At 41.2% G+C, this 23,273-nt stretch overlaps 2 protein-coding genes and 1 long non-coding RNA gene across 4 annotated transcripts in view; 1 reads left to right on the top strand and 2 right to left on the bottom strand.

Moving 5' to 3' along the window:
* Positions 1-1,377: 1,377 nt before the first annotated feature.
* Positions 1,378-5,787, bottom strand: LOC115597942. Its single transcript, XR_003987282.1, has 3 exons — positions 5,425-5,787; positions 4,746-4,901; positions 1,378-1,715 (listed from the first exon to the last, which is right to left on the bottom strand). It is a non-coding gene; the product is annotated as an uncharacterized LOC115597942 (long non-coding RNA).
* LOC103536496 (cytochrome c oxidase subunit 6C) lies at positions 5,095-10,899 on the top strand. Of its 2 annotated transcripts, none has more exons than XM_030446311.1 (4): positions 5,095-5,183; positions 6,181-6,308; positions 7,856-7,994; positions 10,773-10,899. In XM_030446311.1, the coding sequence occupies exons 2-3, from the start codon at positions 6,195-6,197 to the stop codon at positions 7,973-7,975; spliced, it is 234 nt and encodes a 77-aa protein (XP_030302171.1). In that variant the 5' UTR covers positions 5,095-5,183; positions 6,181-6,194; the 3' UTR covers positions 7,976-7,994; positions 10,773-10,899. The 2 variants fall into 2 exon arrangements, with proteins under 2 accessions (XP_030302171.1, XP_030302172.1); XM_030446312.1 differs by lacking the exon at positions 5,095-5,183 and adding an exon at positions 5,273-5,370.
* Positions 10,900-15,673: 4,774 nt separating this feature from the next.
* The window catches only part of VPS13B (vacuolar protein sorting 13 homolog B), a 417,894-nt gene continuing 410,294 nt past the window's right edge, over positions 15,674-23,273 (bottom strand). Inside the window, 3 exon segments of the mRNA XM_030444536.1 lie at positions 15,674-15,919; positions 21,675-21,924; positions 22,559-22,661. Coding sequence (XP_030300396.1) covers positions 15,674-15,919; positions 21,675-21,924; positions 22,559-22,661 — 599 coding nt within the window.

The following is a 23,273-nucleotide window of genomic DNA, read 5'->3' as shown; positions in this document are numbered from 1 at the left end:
ATACTGTATTTGCAGTAGCATCAAATATCAAATAAAAGCTATGGAGCTTTTACACAACATAGCAATCCTAAGTCAATAGGTTCTTCCAAAACCAAAATAAACCAAAGCAATGGCATTTTTTAGGAAGAAGGGATGTATTTATAAGACCAGGTGATGTAATTGGAAACAACGGAGAAGCTTTCAGGCTCACAATATGTTCACCAGGTCACAAAGAGGTCAAGAAATACATCATCTCTGGGGTACTTGTTACTTTATTTTTGGTTTTAATGGTGTTCATGAACTCTCTTTTCATAAATGGACACAATTCAGTTGACATGACTGCAGTATGATGACACAAATCACAACAAATGTGAAAAAGACACTCCTCACTCCTTCTAGACTGTCATTTCAAACCCAGAAAGGGAAATTTGCCAGCATCTTGTAATGCTTACCATGTCATCACCTCAACATGAATTAAACCAGACTAAAATGGAAGCCTTAGAAACCTCTGAGAAAAGGTCTAAAAACTTGATGCACAAACAATTCCAAAAGTGGCAATTTACACATTTTCTTCAGTATTTTCTTCAGAATGAGCTCTACATTGTACTTGCTAATTTTTTATTTTATACTTTACTCAAATAAAAGGCATAGATATCTCCAGGTTGAATCCTACACTGCCAGTTACTAAGTGTCACTTTCCTGGGGTGCAGTCCCTAACCTGAGCAAGGCCTCTTGTCCTCTCAACAAAGCTCTCTCCTCTGAGAGGAGCACACTGAGCCAAGAGCATGTTGAATATAACCAGGGAAGGGACCAAATGCTGTGCCTTGTGGAGATTAAGTCCAATCTTCTCCTTGAAAGAGGCCTTCCCACTGTACAGCCACTGCTTTATACCCCCAGGTAAGTTGGTCTGTTATTTTCTGTGAGAATTAATTCCTTGAACAAAATTATAGCTGTACAAACAGCAGCAGTTGGCTGATTTCTGCTTTCCTAGAGGTCAGAGGATTAATGGTATCATCTAGGAAAAATAGAAGCTAACAAAAGACCTGGTCTAAACCTTATTACAGTATGAAGAACACTTCCTCTTTCAATGGACTCATCTTTGGACTCCTGAAGGGTATCCATCAATCTTCTGCTCAGACTTACTGTAAGGCATCCAGGATCAAGGAGAAGAGAACTGGTGAATGTACCTTGTGCTTGTGTGTACAGGCTCACCAGGAGCCTGGTGGGCAAGTCATGCAGACATTGTTTGCCATAAAACAGTGTCCACTGTTCACTCTGTGAAGTGTGGGACTTCACAGAGTCCCAGCACAGTGTTCACTCTGTGAATGTTCCCACATTCACTGAGAAGCTGTGAATGCCCCTTCCACTTCTTCCCATGGAACATCTAGTTCCATGATGTTTGGAACTAGAGAATTTTGCCTTGTGTTAATCTAAATTGAGTCACAGCACATCAACCAAACTGTGCTTTGAAAAGGATTGTGAAAAGCTTGGCCTCTTGTCCTTGTGTCCTTGCTTTCATTTTCAGAAGGAGAAACTCTGCTCCAGTGCTGCTCTTACCCTGAACACTTTCTGGAGCTGAAGCCAGGCTAGGAATGCTTCTGGACTACATCTGATGGGTTGTGCATTGCCAAGATGGGACTGCAGAGCCTGAATTACATATAACAATGTTACATGTTGACTGGTTGAACTGTAGACTGGAATAGTTGGCTGTAGAGGTGGCTTAACTCCACAGGTTCCTGGAAAAACAAGGATGAGGAATAAAAATACTTTCTCAGAGTAAGGCATATCAATGCAAACACAGAGGAGTATTGTAATCATAGTAATACAGTAGTACAGTCTTATATTCTACAATTACAAACAGTAATCATAGAATCATAGAATGGTTTGGGCTGAAAGGCACCTTAAAGATCATCAAGTTCCAAGCCCCCTGCCATGGTCAGGGATATCTCCTTTCTATGAAATCAGATGATAATGTAGAACATCTCTGGCAATGAATGGTGAATTTAGACCTGTCTAGGTTAAATTTTTAGGTAAGAATGATATGTATATAAAGTATTTCTTCTTCAAAAATACAATTTATCTAAATGAACTTTTCCTGCTACTGACATAAGCAGTGTATTTTTTAGGCTCCCTGAACCTGGAGGACTCCAGAATGAGAACAATTAATATATATCCATACTTCAAAAAAGAAGAGGGACGTGTGACATGAATTAATGTCTCAACTTCAAGTTGAGAATCTGGAAAAATATCTGAGTCTCTTATTTAACAATATAACATGATGGTACCAAATACAGGATCATTAATGTAATCATATTGCTATTTGAAGTGTTTAAAAATATCAAAATCTGCCTCTCTACAAGTTGAACAAACTGAAAAAAATTGCCTTTTTTTTTTTTAGATTTTATTTATTTCAGAAGCATGCATAAAATCAACAAAGGCTTGTGAAATCCCTGTCTACTCCATTTATTCTGATTTGAACTTCTGGGTTTTTTTTCTCCTTTGTTTATAATGGGAAGTATAAAAATATTTTTCTTCCCCCTACTAATTTTGACTTTTTCCATTTAGGAATCATTGATTCACCCTCATTTTTTGTACAGCTGCCATTCCAATTCTGTTAAGTAACTTCTTGTGCCACAATATCTTTGTTTGTTCCATACCACCACTGATTGATGTTGACAGAGCCGTGGTAAGAGAGCATTTGATTAGTTAATTTCTGGCAGAGAAATGGGAGGAGGAGCCCAAATGTATGCATTTTCATATGTGGCACATAGCACTGTTTAATTTTTTTTTTCTTTTATGATAGAGAGGTAGGTTTTATACTAAATTAAACTACTTATAAATGCAGCTGGCTCAGGGGATTGCCGCTGTCCCATGTGATCCTTTTCCAGTAGATTTTGTTTTCTTCTAATTTGATCCAGATTATGATTATCTAAAGGCTTTTTGTGGCATATGCAAAATCATTGGATTGTCACAGTCCTGTTCCTAGTCGGCTCCGGTCCACACCACAGAAAGCACAGTCCCAAGTATCACAGCTGGCACTCTTTGTGGAACAAACAAGGATTCACTGCCTAAATTTCCTCTCACTAAAGCAGAGGTGAATTTTATTTCAAATTTCGGTGCAGCACAAATTCCTGGAATACAACTATTTAGCATTAATCCCTTTCTTCACTCTTCAAAAAATGATCCCTTTCAAGGACACCATGAAGAAGTGTCAACTGTTGCTGGCTCTACAGTGTTTTGGAAAGGAAAAGAGGACTGCAGATTGGTAACTGTGGTGCCTTTTGAGCTAACAGTCCTGATATTCGTGGCCAAAAGGCAACTGAAGCAGGTGTCAGAAACCCCAGGGACTGGGTGGACTGGGAAGGAAATAATGCTGTTGTCTCTGTAGTGCATACCTCAGTGTTTTCAGAATGCTTTGATGCATTTGGATGCATGGGATCCACTAGAGTCCAAAACGCATTCAGCCTTCTCATCCATTCAGAAACCAGAGTGAGAGGAAGCAAATTCAGGCACTGATTTAATGGAGCTGATTATTTCTGCCCTTCTTCCATGACTCTTCTCCCAGTGCATTCAGTATCCCTTCTTTTTATCCCTTATTTGCACAGTCCCAACTGCCCTTTCTACAGAACAAAAAGGAATTGGCTGTATATTCCACAGCAATGACGTCAAAGAATAGTAACAATTAGCACTTCATTTAGCATCCTAACTATAACACAAAGATGCCTAGCCAGCAGTATCTCAGGCACATGGGGAAACTGGTCACATAGAAAAGAATTTAATGACCTGGCCAGCCATGAAGTAAGCTATTGAAAACAGCAATCAAAATTCTTTTATTTGGAGACCTAAGTCCATCCACCAAAATACTCTGTCTCACCAAGACCCACATTTACAGGAAAAGCCCTCATATGTAATCTATAATGATAGCAGCCATGAAATCTGCTATGCTTTCACTTCTTTTAATTTTGTATCCTCTTTTTTCTTGACACTGTGTAAAACGAGGGCACGCTGAGTGGATCTTTTAAGACACCCTAGACAACTCTCCCTGTCATTCCTTTCCTGGTCTTACTGAATGACAGAGTGAGCTCTCCCCAGAACAGCAGGACCCTTGTGGACATGGGTATGTCCTTAGATCACCACAGTAAATTTATAGACATATTTTGTCATTCTGTCTGCATGACATTGTTAACATTTGGCTTTTTGTGTTAATCCACACAGTAAATACTCTTGGACAGACATTATTCATTTCAGTCTCAAGTATTATAACAAACTTTTCTTCAGTTTGAGGAATGTCGTTCAGATCACATCTATTCAGACTGCTGTTACAAAGATGGTTCTCCCGGCTTGTAGCTGTGCCTGTATTATTTCTCTCTGCATTTTTCTGCACTTTCCTCTTCTTTGATCCCACCAAAGGAAAAGCAACTTCTCTTTAGTTTTAAGGGCCTGTCTCCTCTCTCATTTGATGTCAGGATCTGCTGGCTTTGGCAAGGGACTGCAAGGCTCGAACGAATACTTTGCTGCACAGAGGGGGCTGGGGTTCTTTCAAGGCAGGAATTTCTAGCATTTTGTGTAAACCCCACACAGACTCCTCAGGAGTTACAGAAATGACAACAACACCAGATGCTGAAATGGTGGTAACAAGGTGGAAGCCAGGTGCAAAGGACATCCGTGCCTCACTTCCAAGAAAGGCACACAAACTGCCTAAGGAACACCTAGAAAGGATTGCAAGTTGTTTAATTTCTTTGAACAATCATCCTTAGCCAGCTCACCAGAGGTTATTATTCCATACATTCTGGAATTACAGCCATTTGAGTCTGATGGCCACTCCGGAGCCCTGGAACAGCGGGTGCCATGTGAGCGCAGGGCGGCGGGCGGCGGCTGCTGGAGAAGTGCGGAGCAGCGAGGGTATTGGGTGCGCAGGAGGCCTGGGGTGAGAGAGGGGCCCACTGAGCCTCTCGGCACGGCTGTGTCACCCGGGGCCTCCTCCTGCCTTGACTCTTGCTGGGCAATGGCGAAGCCCAACACGGCTACACCTCCCGCTCCTCTCCCCGCTCCCCATCCACACCCCGCAGCAGTGCGCGGACTGCCGGCTTTGAGCCGCACCGCTCGCCGTAGCCAGGCCACCTCCTCCTGCGCATGCGGGGTGGCGGGGCGGCAGAGGGCTGCGGGCCGGCGGGGCGGAAGGACGTTGCTGGGGCAGCGCTGAGGTGAGGCCGCGATCCCGCTCCCTCCTCCCGCTGCCGGGATCCTTCTCCCCCTCAGACCAGCGCTCGCCGCCAGCCCCCACCAGTCGCCGCTAGCCGCCCCTCTCCCCCCGGCCCCGCACCCCGTCGCGGCAGCCGGTGACCTCTGCGCGTCCCTGAGGTGGTGGGGACGGGCCCTGGGGCGGCAGAGGTCAGCGAGGGGCCGGAGCGCCGTCTGTGAGGGGAGGGTCAGTGCGGGACTTACCTTGGCCTGGCCATTGCCCTTTCTGCCGGTAACGGCGGCGGAGGGGGACCTGTATGCGATGGTTCCTCTTAAACGTGTGAGGGGAGTGGATGTCCGTAGCTTAGGGCAGCGCTGAGGCCGCCGGGGGAGGCCGGGCCGGGCCACCTCCTGAGTGTCGCTCCCGCTCCCTGTGAGCACCGGGAGGCTGCACGAAGGGGAGCAGCCAGCGGGCAGCGCTGCCTCGGGGCCGTGCACTGCTGAGGAAGCCCGGGTCTGGTGTTTGAAGAGGCCGCCTGCGTCTGGTGGTGCAGGTTACATCTTACGGAAGAGAAAAAATTTCCTTTAGTACAGTAAGGCTTGCAGTTATTTAAAAAAAAACCAATCAAAACCCCATAAGTAAGTTCAAGAGGCGTGTGTTTTTCATTAGAAATCAATCAGATGTGATCAGTGTTCTGAATGTCTTCATCAGGACAGCAGGCCTGAAGTGATAAGATCTGCAGAGTGAGGAGGATTTAGTATGAACAGTGATTCCTTGAGTACTGGATGGAAAGAGCATAAAATCTCACTTAGGTTTATGTCATGAATAGCTTGTCCTTGAATGTTGACCCTTAAACGTTCTTACTGAGAAGTCAGGTAGAGAAGAAATGCTTTTGTTGTGAAGGCATTTATTACACAGTGTAAAGAACAATCTACGGTACAGCTACAAAAGATGACTTAAGTAGAGCTTCTTGTCCCCAGAATTTAATTTAATTTTATTTTGTTTTATTTTCTTTTTAGGAAATACAGTCACCATGTCGTCTGCACTGTTGCCTAAGCCACAAATGCGGCGCCTTTTGGCCAGGAGGATGAAATTTCACCTTTTTGGGGCATTTTTTGTATCTGTAGGATGTGCAGCTTTATATAAGGTGAGTTCTGCAGTCATTCAGTTATAAACTGGACTCATTACAGTGTTTTAAGAATTCATAATATTTTTTTTGGTTGAGGTTTGGTTGAGCTGTTCATCAGAAAGCTTTAGTAGTATATTTTTGTAAGTGTATTTCCAGAACATAACTAAATCTTCCTAATCTTCATTTGAAGAAATTAAGTTAATAACCTGATTCCTTAAGCTGTGTGATCAAGGTGACGCAGTTCGTAACAACTTTAGCTGGAGTGTCCTTATCCAAGGCTACTCTTGATCACTCACACAGTTGGTGTGCATTAACTCTGTATAGTCTGTGTCTTTCTCTGGTTTGGTATCTGAGACTCTAGGGAGTTTCAGTCTTATTTGATCTCTAGACAGGCTGATTTCAGAAACCTTGGTCCTAAGCAATTTGGGAAGCCTGCCCTTCACCCTCCAGATATCAGAGTGGGGAAGGCTAGAATGGTCCTTTTACCCTTTCTTACAAATTGGCATGTGGAAATTAAGAATTACTTTTCAAAAAAACCCCACTTACAGATTGGAGTTTGGCTTTTGTGTCCTTAAGAGACTTCTAACAAGAGATAAGAGTGATGGCTCTTCTTGAGTTATTAATTTATTGTATAGTTCTTGGATCTCATACACAGAGCAAGTAACATAGTTTGAATTCTTGTGCAAGAACTGGATCTTGGTTTTTCCATTGAACTCATTCATGCAGCATTTGAAAACTTGGGAAGCTATTGATAAAAGTGACTAGAAATTCAGTTGTTTTCAGGCTGTTCACAGAAATATCACTGTGGACTTCATCTTTTCAGATATAAAGAAGTGTTTATCAGAAACAATAAGCTTGCACAGTTACAGTTCAGCATCTAGTTAACACATCTGTTAAAGAGATGGGCAAGCTTGTTTGTGATCTGACACACAGTGTAATTTTTTTTAACAGTGTGTGGTTTTATACTTTGTTTGCGACCCCCACATTAATGCACCAGTAATGCAGCAGACAATACTTAGAACAAGTAACACAGACTGCAGTAGTGTTTACTTCCTTACATGTTAGATACTGTTGGGCAAACCCATCTTGGACTTCCCCTCACATTTCTGGGGGGCTTTGTGAGCATATCCCTGTGCTTCTGTGCACATCCTGTGAATGAGTGTCTAAGGAGTCAGGATCATGTCTTTTCGTGTCACTGAGCTCTTGGCAGTCTAGTAGAATTTTATCAGACTTCTGTAGTTGACTACAGTGTAGGTAAAATGTCATACATTATTTTAGGATGCTGTTTCTCTGGAGTTACAGTTTTGCAGCTGCCCACAGGCACAAAAGTTGACATAATGGTCTTATCTGTATTAGTGGGATGGGCATTGTGTTTGACTTCAGACAGTTTTGTTTGACTTCAGGTAGTTTGAACTGTGGATTTGAACAGGAGCAAAGTAGTATTTTACTCCTTTGAGGTAAAGGTTTTTTAGACTGATAGCCATGGATACAGATCATAGAACTATTAGGAAAAAAAATGTTCATAAAGCTTTGCAAGCTTTAATACTCCATGTGTTACTTTCTAGTTTGGAATTGCTGAACCAAGGAAACGAGCTTATGCAGAGTTCTATAAAAACTATGATGCCATGAAGGACTTTGAAGCCATGAGAGCAGCTGGAGTGTTTGAGTCTGCTCCACCCAAATGATGGTAACTTGTGTTTACAGGTAATAAGCTCCTCTGCCTTAAAACAAGAGACAAGATTGTTTCAGTGAAGCATTGTGCTTGTCTTTGGGGGTTCTTCTGTTCTGATCATGTAAGAAGATGTTTCCAGACAAAAAGGACTCTAGTAACCTCTGGGTACTAAGAACACAAGGACATATGGCAGCTGGAGAGCAGGGAGTTAAGGGCAGAGTAGAAAGCTCCTGAGTGCATTTTGGGTCCTGTGTTTAGCTTGTGTGATATAGGAGACCTGCACAGAGGGACTGCAGGTTTTTCCCTCCTCACACAGTCATGTTCAAAACAGTTCTGTCTTCGTGTGGAGAGGAGACAAGGCTCTTAAGACTTGTCTGGTATCACTGTGATGTTGGTGTTGCCACATCTTGATCTGCTTAGCTTTGGGCTGTCTTGTGTCTTTTTGGGCTGTCTTTACTTTTACTTGTGGTGGTGGAGTGAATGAGGCAATGGAGAGGCTGTTTTCTCTCTCATAGCATTTATTTTAATGTAAGAAACAGAACTTCCTTGCATCCTTTCATCTTTTGAAGTTGATGAGAGGGGGAAGATATCTAGTAATGAAGGAAGTGTTTTTAGATACATAAATAGATACAAAAAAATCACAGAGGCATTTAATTATTACACAGCTCTGTGTAATAATACTGAGATTTTTGTTGTACTGAATTAAGGCTGAACAGAAGTTTGCTCACAGTATTATTTTCCTAGCACTTAGTGTTGCTTTTTTTTTTTTTTAATTTGAAGACTACCAAAACTTTGTTCTCCCTTACTTGTTACAACACAAGGGAAAAAAAGCCTTATTTCAAGCTTTCTTAGTTATTAATAAGAACATTCATTAAACTGCACAAGCTCATGATGTGACAGCTCAATAAAGAATTCCCCCCCCTTCTTGATCCAGATTTCTTACACTGAGTTCTCTGCTTCTCTTAAAATGACTTCAAACTAATCTAGAGTGATAGCTTTTTCATTCTTTTGGAATGTTTTCATATTGTGATCATTACGTGATAATCTGTGGCTCTAATTATCCTGGCCAGCTGGATTTTCTCAGCCTGTTTGCTTAAAGGAGCAAGATTAAATAAAGTGTTTGTACTTAACGCCGTTAATACCAAATTCTGTTGTGTGGCAATCTGCAACTATCTGGTTTCTGCATAACAACTGCAGAAAAAAGCAGAAATTAGAAATAAATTTATTCAAAGAAATTAATAGAAATGTGGCAGTCCCTTTCTTAATGTTTTTCTTCTTGTGAGAGGGGAAGACTTCTGCTCTTCAGTGGTGATTGCAGGAAAGGTAAATACTGAAATGATAAATTTACCTGGTTTTAATCCTGGCAATTCTGCCTGTGATTTGATCCCATTGCTAATATTTAGGCACTTTTAAACTTTCTTAGACACTAGAATTGCATTCCTTAGTCAGGTGGCCTTCATCAGAGTATTCTGAAAGGCCATCTGGTGGTAAAATCATTTGAAACAAACACTGTCAACAAGGATGCATGTTGAATATTTAATTGGAATCATGAGCAGGATTTTTTTCAGTGCAAGTAGAGCCCCACTCTCAACTTGCTTATGTTCCCATTTGCAGCTTAGAAAAAAAAATGCACATTGTGTGCACCTGTTAAAATTAAATGTTTCCTAAACATTTGTTCCATTCCTTAATTACAACAGCTCAAAAGACAATGTGAAGGACAAATCTTTATATGTGATTTTGTTTGAATTGATTCTTCTTCTTTAGCCTGTTTATTTATGAACTGGTATTTTTCACTCCTTCACAGTAGAAAGGGGTTGGATATTTTTGTATCCGCACAGAATACATAAATAGAAGGGGGAAAACAATACCAGTGTTTCAGATGTTCCTAAAAGACTGTGAAAAGGGCAAGTACACAGAAAAGATGGAAGCTGGTAGCTTAAGTCTTAGTTATGGCAGTTGGATGGATGGAGGTTGAATTTTATTCCTTTTTTGGCATAGTTACTGAAGGGTACAGTGGTCATGCATGCTCTACATCTCCCATTTTACTGGAATACATCCTGTACGTGGCAATAGATACAGCAGTTTATGTAACACTCATGTAATGCTCTGGAATCAGTACTTAGCTCCAAAATTGAAGAAGGGGCAGGGTAGGCAGGGAAGAGAAGTAATGAATTAAGGTCTTAGCTTAGAACTCTGCTGGGAATGGGGGCAACTTGGTACTGAAGTGTGGATTTTGTCTTTTGTCTGCTTGGCGTGGACTTTGTGTGGTGATACTGGTAATGGGAACCAAGGTCAAGTGTAAATTTGTGGAGTATCCTACCTCCTTAGTGTGCTCAGTAATAGAATAAAGGGGCAAGCTCAGAGTTTGAAGCTAACCACTTGCATGACTCTTGTCATGGAGCACAGCTGGTCTTGGATTGTGTTCAAGGTACTGGGGAGAAGCAATTTGAATTTGGTTTTCTTCCTTCCTTGGTAGGTTGCCTACACCACTTGTTTCCTCTCTGGCTCCTATCTGAAAGCTGCATTCCTTTCTCTTTTAGGCCCTTAGCAAGATTGATTCAGTTATCAGTGCAGCATGTATAGTGAATCTGACATGCTGTGCAGTATTGTTCCAGCTCTTGATTTATTCCATGTTTCACTTCTGTTTGCCACATGAAGGGTGTGTGATTCTTTAAACCATCAGGAAATAACAGGGGGAATTCCTCTAGACTAAACCACCGCATTGCTTTGCATTCATACATACTAATATGTTTACTTAGAGCATGAAGTTTGTCCAACATAACTTAATTTTTTTTTTTTTAATCTTGCAGATCCCTTTCAGTCTAAGGCGACTTGATGACCGAACGTCATTTGTTCACTGAATTGTGAAGTGTCCTGCACACCAGTGCACGGCACGCTCTGGTGTAACTCAATAAATAAAATGCATATGTCAGTGGCGCTTGGTTGTCTTCATTGATGTTGAAATGCTTAAATGCTCAGATTCTGGGAAGAGTGGTGGAAAGTCTTCATAAATTGCTCAAGATGAGCAATAAATCTGGTTTTCTTTCTGCTTGCATCTGCTTGCATCTTTCAGAAAGCCAGCCGGGACCTGGGCTGCATCAAAAGAAGCATGGACAGACAGTCAAAGGAGGTGATTCTCCCCCTCTACTCTGCTCTTGTGAGACCCCACCTGGAGTACTGTGTTCAGTTCTGGAGTCTCCAGCATAAGAAAGAGAGCTCCTGGAACGTGTCCAGAGGAGAGACACTAAAATATTTAGAAGACAGGTTAAGGAAGTTGGGGGTTCTCCAGCCTGGAGAAAAGGGGTCTCCAAGGTGACCTTATAGCAATCTTTCAGTATCTGAAGGGGGCCTACAGGAAAGCTGGGACAGGGCTTTTTACATGGGTGTGTGGTGAGAGGACAAGGGAAAATGGTCTCAAGCTTGAAGAGAGGAGATTTAGGTTAGACATTAGGAAGAAATTCTATGAGGTTGGTTAGACACTTGCACAGGTTGCCTAAGGAGGTTGTGGCTGCCCCCTCCCTGGAAGTGTTCAAGGCCAGGTTGGATGAGGCTTTGAGCAACCTGGTCTGGTGGGAGGTGTCCCTGCCCATGCAGGGGGTTAGAACTGGATGATCTGAAAGGTCCCTTCCAACCCAAACCATTCTATGATTCAATCATCTTTGTTTTGACCAAATTCTGCATTTGATAACGAAGCATATCCCTAGGCAGATGCAGCTTGGTTGTCTTTGCTGCTGATGCTGAGCTTGAAGATGGGCTGCAACTCGTGATGGCTAAATGTGGGTACTAGGAGAGGGGTCAAAGCTCATCGTGTGACAGGAGGGAACGTGGTGGGTGAAGCAGCATGACACATTAAGCTATCTGTGTGATATCTGAAGGTCTTCAAATCCTGTTTGGAGTAACTCCTTACTTTAAATGGATCATTAACTACTTAGCACTTCCTAGGTATCTGCGAGCAGCATTTGGACTAATGAAGGAATGTAAGTAATGTATTTGATCCAGAACACTATGAACAACATGGGATTTTCTTTAAATTTTCCATATGAGCAAAGCAAAGAAAGAATTTGACATGAGCAGTGCAGGGGAAACCATACAGTAATCAAAATACCCCTGCTCCTATAAATGTAAACCAAATTTAACAATAGCAAATGATACCCATTTATCTTCCCAATGCACACTATAAACACTCAGTGCCATTAAGCGCTGCCTAACGGGTTCTCAGGCGTGTCTGCAGGTTAAACAGCGAGGGGTCCTCAGTCATACTGACAGCTTCAGAGGCAAAGAAGCTTGTTACTGCCAGGTGTGCAGGCTGGCTTTCCTTGAAGACTGACTTCCCTTGCAGCTCCAGCCTGTCCTTCCCAGTTGCTACAAATTAATTTACTTCTAAAGTCTTAAGTTTCTTCTAAACAGTTAGAGATGACAGCAGTTACTGTTACAGTCTGGGTTTCTTCAGTTACCAGTATGCTTTGATTTCAAGAAATGGGATCCCTGTTCCTGATTGTACAGCACAGCTTAGGGATGACGCTGGCTAACAATTCATCAGCAACAATGAAAGGTGAGCCACAGCTTCTGTGTCTGTAGGTTTTAATTGTTGCTTTCGGTATAATTATGATATTGTGGCTTCACAATGTCTGAAAAGCAAGTCCTTCCTTTCAGCAGGTGATGCCAACTGACCCATAGCCTGCTTTCCTCTGGGTAGGCACACGTAGGCAGATGGGCTAAATGCCTTTTCTGAAAGCAGAACCAACCCATCGACTTTCACCTTTAATTTTTCTTTTCCTTTTCTTTCTCCTGTTTGCCTTTGCCAGCAAGAGTTCGGTTTATTCTGTCTTGCAAATGGCTTGAAGTGGGACTTCGCATAGTGCAAGAAAGACCTGTGTGAGTTAGACCCTCATCAGCTGCTTGTCACAGGGCCTGGCATTCTGTTTCTAGGAGATGCAGAGCTGATAAAAAAACCCCATCCTTGTCTGTTCTGAGACCATCCCAAATGCCTGTAACGTGTTTTGGGGTTTTTTTTTGGTGGCTTTTTAATTTTTTTTTCTGTGTTTGTATATGAAATAATACATAAAAAGGAATTGTTTGAGCTAAACTACTTTGGGAAAGGTCTTGCTGTGTGTAAGCCTGACCATGCCTTCAAATTTTTGGCTGGCTTACTTTATTCTTGAGTGTTTGAGGAATGATTGATCGTTCTGGAAGCAAACTAAAAAGCTAGATTTGAAGTTGAGAGCACTCCAGGTCTAACGAGCATTAGGAGGGTAGGCATGTTTTAAGAGTACACATTGGAGTGCTTTAGCAGCTAAGTACAGGCAGCTGCTCTTTGGACAACTTTGTTTTCATAGTTCACACAGCTCATATGTAGGAGAGGCTGATTTATATGCCATCTCCACACATGTTTCCATACATGTGGTCAGAAGGGGGAGAAAGAACCTGCCTAATGCACTAAAGATGCTGGCTTAATTCACTAAAGAAGAGTGTAATTTAAGCAAGTGTTTATTCCAGGGGAATATCATTCAAGGAAAACACCAGTGTAGTTTAAACAATCTACAAACCAAGAAATTAAACTGCTGCATTCCCTCATTTTTTACAGGTGTGTTTGTATCCTCTTGGCTCGTTTGCATACTACATAGAGAGCAGATCAGTCTAATTCAGATGGTGACTACAGAGCTGTTTTGATTCTGTTAGTCACAAAAGCATAAAACTTTTCAGCACATGTGTTTTGGCAAGCTAATAATCAGGTTTTACTTCCCATGTATTGTCATGATCTATTGCATTTTCTGGCACATGGTGATGTCCAGTGAGCGACTAGAATGTAACAGGGTCTACTTCAAGCTTTTGTCTGTCTTGCCACTGTTCTACACAGCTACCTGCTCATTCCCTTTTAACTGGATGACCAAACAGCCCACATAAAGAGGTATTACAGGAATAGCTTTATTAACTTTAAACAGTCTCATTATATTACAATTTATCCACCAATATGCAAAATTAGAAGTATTAAACTATTTCCATAAAATATTCAGGAACAAAGAATGTGTTTGCATATATACATGTACATTTTTAAAATAGTGTTATTTAAGCAATGGCTAAGTTATGAAATCACTGTATGAAATGGTAATGGATGGGCTGACTTCACATTCAGGAAAGGACAATGCAGAACCCAGGCTTCTGTATTTTCAGTACACAAGAGACGCAGCTATTAGAAATATCTTTTAACAAAACAAAACTCACAAGAAAACATTGCAGTTACTACATTCTCATTGACTGTGCATTTGGTCATATCAAGTATGCATAGAAGTTAATAACTATAAAGCATATGGACCTGTTCCAGATGATGATGAGATTTTACTCCAGTTCCTGTCTCCAATTCCAGCTGTGTTCAGGAATCCCAACACACAATTCTTGTTGGTAAGTACACAGAAAAGGGGGTAACAGAGTGGGGGAAAAAAAAGAATAAAGCTGCCATAGCCAGATTTGGTTTATAACGTAATCTAACTGCCCAGAGACAGTGATTTCTTGCCTCCTATAAACTGTGAGACATCTGAAAAATAAAAGACCTTTAGAAAGCTTGTTTGCCTTGAAGTATTTAACATATTCCTAAGTGTGTTGTGAGGGCATCATTAACAATGTAACTGGAGCCTGTGGGTCTATACTTTTCAGTCAACTTTAAAAAATAAAAGAATCTCACTTTGCTCAGCACAAACATTTGGAAAGGTCATGTTTCTAAATATCCCTGGGTTTACCAGGTCAGTGCTGATAGGCACAGAATGAATTAGGGCTTTATTGAGCACACTGTGGCAGATCAGATGTAAGCAAGACCCAACAAGGCCGTATGTAGCACCTGCATGTCTATGCTATGTTGGGCTTGTAGATTTTTTTTTTTTTGGTAGATCTTAAGGAGACTAAGCTCTGTTTCTTAGATTTTTTTTTTAAACTGCATATTATTGGCTTCCAGCTAATGACTAGGCAATGCACAATGTCATATATACATTGAAAGTCCTGAAAATTTGATTGTGGATAAAATAAAAGTTTCTGTATACAGATAGTTTTAAAAATAAAGTCATGTTGTACTTCATGTTTTGTTCTCCAAACCACACAAAGGCACTAGTTTACATTAAGGACTAATGTCCTGCAAAACTTCAGTCAAATAAAGGAAGCTATTTTAAGGTTAAAGTGGTGCTAAAACCCAGCTGTCACTAGTAACTTAAAACAGCCACAACTGGGTTTTTCAGAGTAAGTGGGGGAAAATGTTTTGCCTCAGGATGTACGTGTTGGGGGAAGTGCATGGGGGGGAAGGCTCAGCCTTGAGCAAGTTTTTACAGCTGAGTTATAAACCTGGTTTATAACAGAAACTGGCAGACCCTAAAATATGATATAGTAGGTATTGATACACATCTTGTGTGTGTGGCAAAAATGCCCATGTGCACGTAAGTTTTCCTTATTCTCTAGTTTTTTTTTGGTTATTGAAAAGAAAAAGTTTTGATTCAGCTGTAGTCCAAGGCTGTTTGTTTCACTTTGTTTGCTAGAATACTTTCCTTCCAGCAGTAGTATTTTGGATAGAGAGTAGGAATGTTGTCCCTATTAGAGAAGCTATTGGGCTTAACTTTATCATCCCCTACCTCCTAATAAACAATACTCGCCTCTACTTGATGCAGGTTACTGCACAGAAAGCATTTCTTTCAAAACAGAAAGGCATTACTATACCCATCACAAATAATTATCAGTGAAATCCTTTCCTCAAGGCTTTGTTTTTCACCATGGTGAATTTGCTAATGAATACTTGGGCAAAATTTGGATCAACTACATATTGATAGGTTTTCACTATAGCAGGAAGATGCTCAGCAGCCACTGCCTGCAATGCTGGCACTGTTGCTGAGCTGGGAGGGAGGTGGTGAGATGTCTTGGTGATGTACTCCACGAGGCGGTTGTACTGTTGTTCTGAGAGCCTCTCTCTAGCTCCATCTGCCTGAAATCAGATAACACAACGATTACTTAGTAATTGACAGGAACTGAACTTAGTAGTTCAGTAGACATTACTTTCTGTGGTTAAAAATCTTCCTTCTTGGGACCTTCTTACACCAGTTTAATGTTTGAGTTCATGGTGCTCTCCCATAGTTTACTGCTTGTTGGATTAGTCCTTTCCTTTGCTGCTTTGGACACTTCTGAGAAGATCTAACTCTGCCATAGAAAATTTAAGCAGTGTCTTTTGAGGTTTTCAGGGATGGAGCCTGTACATCTTAATCTATTGTAAAGATCTATTATTGAGCAACTCTTTGTAGACAGAAAAAAGCATCTGAACCCTTTTTAGAAAAATGCCAGTGGCTCCTGGCAGTGTTTATCTATAGCTGTGCTCATTATCAAAAGCAGCTTCTCACAAAGTGCAATTAAAGACAGCTCATAGCTGTATCTGGGCACTTAAGTTTTTATCTTACTTTATTTACAAAAAAGACTAGAAGCTACCTTCCAGGTGAGTGCCTTATGACAGGATAGATCCATCTGCTTCTGGTAACCAAAAAAACCCATTCTAGGTTAGAGGACAATTACATTTTTTTAAATGAAAGGGGTTTACTGAAGGTGGTTTGGACATGTTTCTGCAGAAGAAATTAAGATGGCTATGAAAAAATGCTTTTTCTGCTACTGGAGTTGGAAGGAATCTGCTGAAGAAATCCTTTCTGGGATGTGTAGAGGTTCAAGGCTGTAGCAACAGGCATGTAAGTAACCTACCTCTAGTGGAAAAATGCATTAAAATGATGACTGTCAACAGAAAGGTGGCATCTACCATATAGTTCCAAAAGATAAAGAATCAGGTGAAAACCAAGGGCAAGACTGGCTTTGGAAGGGCAATCTGCTGAACCCCATTTTTTTGAAGAAGAACTTGAAGATGATGATGACAACTTTAAGAAGGGAAAGCATGCAAGCCAACATCAAGCTAATTGCATAATTAAAAAAAAAAGCATATTTCAGAAATACCACCAATGATGGATCCTATAGTCACATCACAAGCAAAGTCATTCAGAATAAAAGTTATTTCCAAAATATGAAAATGAAAAAAGGCAGAAGCTATCTTAGGGCTAGGCTTTGATATCTCCCTGTTTGTACTTGGGAAACTGCTGCCTAGTTCCATTTCTATGGCGTTTAAAATGTCTTACTAAGGATTCAAGACAACAGGCAGAAGATTGTTGAAATCTGCCTGTCTTTCAGGGAGTTTTACACGTGCATAACTACAGTGATGATGTTTTAAAACAGTGCCATTGGATTATTCTATTTAACACCCAGAACCAATATCTTGTCACATCTCTGGGCTGCAAGGCTCATTTTAAACAAACCATTGCTTATTTGAAGAAAGAATTAGTATGATTGATAGACAGTGACAGATGTCACATCCAAATCAAAACAGTCCTCTCTGTTTTTGTTTTTTTTTTAAACTATGTCTTAGGAGACGGATTTTCTGCTCAGCAAGTAGAAAACCTCCTGTTTTCAATCATAACCACAAAAATGCTAAAGGAAGCAGACTCATGAACAAGCTCAGAAGCTCAAGGTTGGAGCCTATGCTAAGAAACAGTGGGAGTGATGAAATGGAGAGTGTGGTTTCCATGAGTGACCCTAAAGGGAGGGAAAATTCAGCAGGCAGGTTGCTGCAGTGGACACACAGCTAAGAGGGGATCATGGTGTGTGAACCACCTCTTCGGTCTGGTGGCACAGAAAAAGTATCTTCTCAGCAGTCAGTCCATTTTACCAGTTGGAGGGAGGGAAATACATTAGAGTAGCACTTCTGAAAACTGGATTTCAAGGTAGGGGTGTAAACCTTTCAGTCAGGTGGCTCCTGATTCCTACTTCTAAGGTAGTAAGCCCAGGGGAAGTGGGGATGTAGCTGTGCCTCCACACTGACCAGAAAACCCTGTAATCAAAGGAGATGGAAACTGTTGGCATCCCCCTCACCTACCCATGTGAACCCGGTCTGTGTTCAGCCCCAGTCTATATTGTACAGATACAGCATAATTAGCCAGGAGAAAATACTAATGGCACTTGGATGGTCTTAAAAACTAACTGGGACACTACTTGCTTCCAGATGACTTCATCTGCAACCATCTGCTTCCCCAGCCAGTTTCAGTTTATATAGTCAGGACAACAGCAGAAACTTGAAACTGCTGTTATTCTACATTTTTTCCTAAATGGGGCCTAACATTGTCACTAAATGCCTTAGCCCACTCCTTTGAGCAGCTGTCATATTAACAGCCAGATCATTCCATGAATCAAAACTTAACTCAAAGACTTCCTAGAGGAATCTTAAAGATATATCATGTCCTTTTCTGCTAGAAGGCCACACTTTCAGGTTAAGAACTCCAAAATTCTTCTAAAAATTCCTCCTACTATGGCTTATGAAGAATAAGCCTTCAGCAGTTCTGACTAATTCTACAGTAGCAATAGGGTCTTTGTTGCAGAGCCTGGATGTGTACGTAGCAGTGATGGTCTGCTTTGTGCTGAGGAAGGAGGTCTGGTTCCTTAGGGTATTTTTCACTACTATGAAAAATCCAGGGAATGGATTTTGGCTCCAGAGACAATAGCTTGCAGCACTATTGTGAAAACCCTGTTGCAGATCATCACAAAGAAATTCTGGAGAATCTGAAAATCCAGGGCCCTTTGATATTTTGCTGTCTTCTTGATGTCGTGAGCTATACTGAGAGCAGCTGGAGGAGCAGGCCTTTTGAGTTTGAAATCTGTCAAGAAGCAAGCAGTGTCTCAATTACTTCAGAAGATAATCCAGGTTCAATTAATGCTTCCTTTTCAGTAACAATGCTGTCAGTGCCAGAGTTTTCAAGAATCCATCCAGGCTATTCCTAGCCAGATGGAATAAGTTATATATTGTGGAAGCAAACAAGCCATCAGGCAAACCTATTGCTGAAGGAGTCAAACTTTGCTCTATAACATCTCTGGTGAGTACAGCTGTAGAGCAACTCATGTTTGTTTCCTAATAGTTCCAAGAAGCTGAGGACAGGGAAAGGGGGAAACTGTTTTGGGCAGAGCTGAAACAAAACTTCTGGCAATTATTTTTGTGAGCAACGACACAAAAAAATTAGATTTTTATGATGTCGAAATGAAATGTTTCAAATTGCTGTATTATTTCTAGGATCTTTGACCAAATTAACCAGAATACTAGGTATAATTTACACTTGGTGACATCACATCTATTCTGCTAAGCTCATCATAATATTTTGATTGACCTTACTGGGCATTTTCTAGATAAAAATTCTGGCCATTCTTACTGATGTCATCATGTACAGAAGTGTTTGCACTTCAGCTGAGGACATCTCCACTGCAACCACATGGGCTGCCATTACTGTTCTGGAACTGTGTCTGTTGGAGTGCAGGGCTGCAGCTCTGAGGCTGCCCTGTCCACTTGCAAGTTTCAGCTTGCTGCTCCTTAAGGTTCCTTATCCTAATCAGATTCAAAGGCTTCTTACAGAAGCTCTCCTGGGGGACCTGAAGGGGAGGCCCTGGCTGCCACCACCAGCAGTGCTGCACACAGCAGCCCAAGCTCCACAGAAATGACATGGCTCAGATGCAGAAAGAAATACCAAGTATGAAATTTTCCAGTCCACTAAAGCAAAAAAAAACCTATATTAAACATTAATTACAAAGGAATATTATGTAACTCCAGGTGATTACTGAAACTTTATGAAGCTTTTGGAATCTCGTGTAGCTGCCTTAGCATTAAAAAAATATTAATTTTTTTTATTGTCTTCCTTGCTTTCAACTGCTCCTCCTTACAGCCCATTTTCACACAAATTTCAGCATCAGCTTTTCCATTTTAAAGGAATACTTATGCCAGGTCTTTTTTGTACAGCACTGCTCAGCTTTTGCTGCCTGGCCATCCCTGACCTTGCTCCACCTTGCTCCACAGGTGTTCTTCACCTCTTTTATCATGTCATACATTTTCACTGAGTTCTCAAGAGCCTGTGTGTGTGAAAGAGACTGTGTACTCAGGCTGGGTGGCTTGAGGCTCACTGTTGTGCCACTGGAGTACGATTTTCATATTTTTATCCAGGATTCCTAAAGAAACGTGGATTTGGTCCAGTACCTCCAAAGCAGGTCACATTTACTGTGTGTACCAGTACTGTGTGTACTGTGTATGTGGGAACACTGGAGTCTGCACATGCTTGCAGGGTTGTGCTGTCCACATACAGAAGCCACTTGCTCAGCAGCTCTACACATTCCCAGCTCCAGCAGCTGTGGGGAGCAGAATTAGGTTCCCTGTCCCTCACCTTCCCTTCCCCAGAGAGGCAGCCCCTCTGCCTCATCACCCTCTTAAAACAATGTTTGGGCAACATCTTGAAGCAACTCCTCACCCCCCGGATAACCAGATGCAAGGTCAAGAACCACCACACTACAGGACAATTAAAAACATATGGTTTGCTGCTAAAATTTGGGTTAGGATGGGTTGAGTGCATCAAATGTCCAAGGGAGAACAAATGATCTTCCTCTTCCCTCCAGGACAGTAGCTCTGGACTGAGCAGGATAGTCTGGATTCAGTCTGATATGTGCCTCCAGCAACCACACAACATTCAGGGATAAAAAAGCTGAGCTCTGCCCACTTGCATCAAAATTTAAGCAATACCTCATGTAGCTTTGCGGTGAGAGAAGGCATCTTCAGTCAACAGCACTCTGTGAGACTGAGGTTAGTGGAAAGACAATAAATGTAAACAGAGAATTCAGCACTAAAAAAAGCTTTCACAAAAAAATCCAAGCACTCTCATGGCAAAGATGAAGTCCTTGCTGTGCTGGAATTGACGGGAAACTCCTCAGCAACTTCAGCAAAGCTAGGACTTAACTCAAGATGCTGAAGCCTCTCCTCCTTTTTGGGACCCCTCATACTTCATGGAGTTCTACTTATGTTCTTTTCTTGTATTTGAAACAGAAAATTATGGCCTAATAGTCTATGAACTACCTGACATAGTTTAAAAAAAAACCAGAGATGTGCATGTTTGTTTTTGAAATGATCCATTGATCATATGATTCCATTTGAGAACTTAATACAATAAACATTGTTTCCCAACAGTGTTAAAAATATAACATTCTTCTGCCATTAGAAGAAGAAAATTAATCCAAACCCTCAGTATTCAAATGAGTTAGAGATCCTTCAATGTGAGGATGAAGAGTTTGTCCTCTTACTGGCAAACACTTGGAGCATTCAATCTCAGCACAGGAATGGATCCACTGTAAAGTTACCATTTGCAGAGGGAAGATCTAAAGTAAATAAAACTAGCAGCCAAGTAAGACCACTGCATTGGAGGTGGTCAGAGAAGAAACATGCTGAAAGAAGTATGTGTCAACATCACTGAACTGTTAAAACACAATTCACAGAAAAATAGAAGGAATTGTTCTAGGTGTGACTTGGTAGGTATAGGCAGCAATGCTGACTTTCCAAGCAATAAACACCTCACACACATGCAGTCATGAGAACCTGTTTAGAAAAAAGTTGTGCTTACCAAGAACTGTCACAGATATGAAATACCAAAAAGAGGACAGAAGGGAGGAGAGGTGTCCCTTTCATCTGAAGGGCAAGGCAGTCAGTCATGAGGTATGCAAAACCAGCAGGTCCCCTGCTTTGGCACTTAGACCTCTGGCCTCCCAACCCAAAGGCGAGTATGCCCACTGCCAAAAGTATCATTATCATTGTAACTTTATCTTTGAATTAAAATAGCATTCAGGCCTTGCCATACCTCCAAATCCGAAGGCACTCTCTGCTGCTTTAGCTGCACCTTCAGCAGGTCTTTTTGCTGATCATCCTCCAGACAATCGATTTCTGTCACGGGGAATGCCTGCTGCTGTGTGTCTTCACTGATACTGACCACAAAGAGCACCTCTGAGGTGAGCAGCAAGCAGCCTTCATGCTGCTGGCCTGATCCACTCACAATCATGACATCTAAGGCCATGTGGACCTCTGGCCTTCCTAGAGATTGCAGCATTTTCCTGCATTATCAAGGAAAGAAAAAGGAGAAGAAAAAAAGATGAAGGAGGCAGTGTTATGCATGGGATTCTTCACAACTTCTTTTGATCAGTAATGTTTTCGCTTAAGTCTGTAGCTATCACCTACAAATACAAAATAAGCCAGGGAGAATATTCCAAGTGTCCATTACCGAAAGTTGTAAGATTTAGAGAAAAAATGTTAAACTGTTACTTCTCAAAACTCCATAATCATTCACTGCAAAATTGGCCTAATAACTGTGCTAGGTCAGCCTATTTCCTATCCTAAGAGAAAAATTAGCCTGAGAAGTGGCTTACAAATTCAGTGCAGAAAATAAAGTTATCTTCACTAACAGCTGTTTCTGGAGATGTGCAGTATTTTTTTGCAATGATAAATAAGTAAGAACTCACTGAATGCCATTAAATAAAGATCAGCCCTCTAGTTCCAAAGCTGGAAGCAGATCAGCAGCCCATCATTTGCAGATTGGGTTTCTATGCACTACCTTTGTGTTTAATGTTCCTAAACAAACTGCTGTAACTCAGCCTTTCCTAGGAAGCAGCCTGTTAAGTTGACCCCAGGCCAGAACCTATTAATAAACAACGTGGATGTAAAAATGAGCAAGTGTCTAAATAATTTTACCAGACATATTTGACGTGGCTATTTGGAGCCTGCTCAACATGTTGATCATTTGGATGAGAGCGCTGCTTGGGAAGCTGAGAAAGTCCAGCGCCGTGCAAAATACCTGTGGTAAGAGAATTTAAGTTTTTTAGTAGTTGTTTTCTACAAAACAGTTGCATGTTGTAGTGATGTCATCTGTTTAGAGCAGTTCGTAAAATAGTGCAGATCCAAAATGATGTCACATCTCTGGAAACTGTAGTCAAGATAATTCATTAAGTATTACAATGCAAGAGTTACACACTTAACCCCACTGATCTTGCATTAGCGAGAAACACACAAAAAACCCCACTGTGTGTTCTAAAAATCAGCCATACGCTTGCAATCAAGAGAAACATAATGCCCCTGAGAGCCATCATTTCAGAGGAGGATCGGACACATCACTTAGGATTTATGTAGAAAAAATCAAGCTCGTTGTTAACTTTCTTGCTTAATATTAAAAATCTTCAATATACGTGTCATGATGAGTACAAATTAGGAGGCGAGTTTGCCTAGATACTGTATTTAAATGTTCAGTTACTTAATCCAGCTGTTAAACACAGATCCATAGACATTTATGAGATCTCCCGGGGCATCTGGTTTATTGTGAATTCTTCTTAGTGCCAGCACAGAACAGAGATTACAAGCAGTTAAACAGTTTTCTAAATAGACTATCCAAAGCTGAAGATGATACAATATG

This window comes from Calypte anna, chromosome 2 (assembly GCF_003957555.1).
Source record: "Calypte anna isolate BGI_N300 chromosome 2, bCalAnn1_v1.p, whole genome shotgun sequence".
Classification (NCBI taxonomy): Eukaryota; Metazoa; Chordata; class Aves; order Apodiformes; family Trochilidae; genus Calypte; species Calypte anna.
This window is presented reverse-complemented; position numbering and strand designations above follow the sequence as displayed.

Excerpts from the sequence above, each read along its gene's own strand:
- LOC103536496 (XM_030446311.1), top strand. The coding sequence starts at position 6,195 with ATGTCGTCTGCACTGTTGCCTAAGCCACAAATGCGGCGCCTTTTGGCC. Across the intron at positions 6,309-7,855 it reads GATGTGCAGCTTTATATAAG|TTTGGAATTGCTGAACCAAG; the intron begins GTGAGTTCTGCA and ends GTTACTTTCTAG.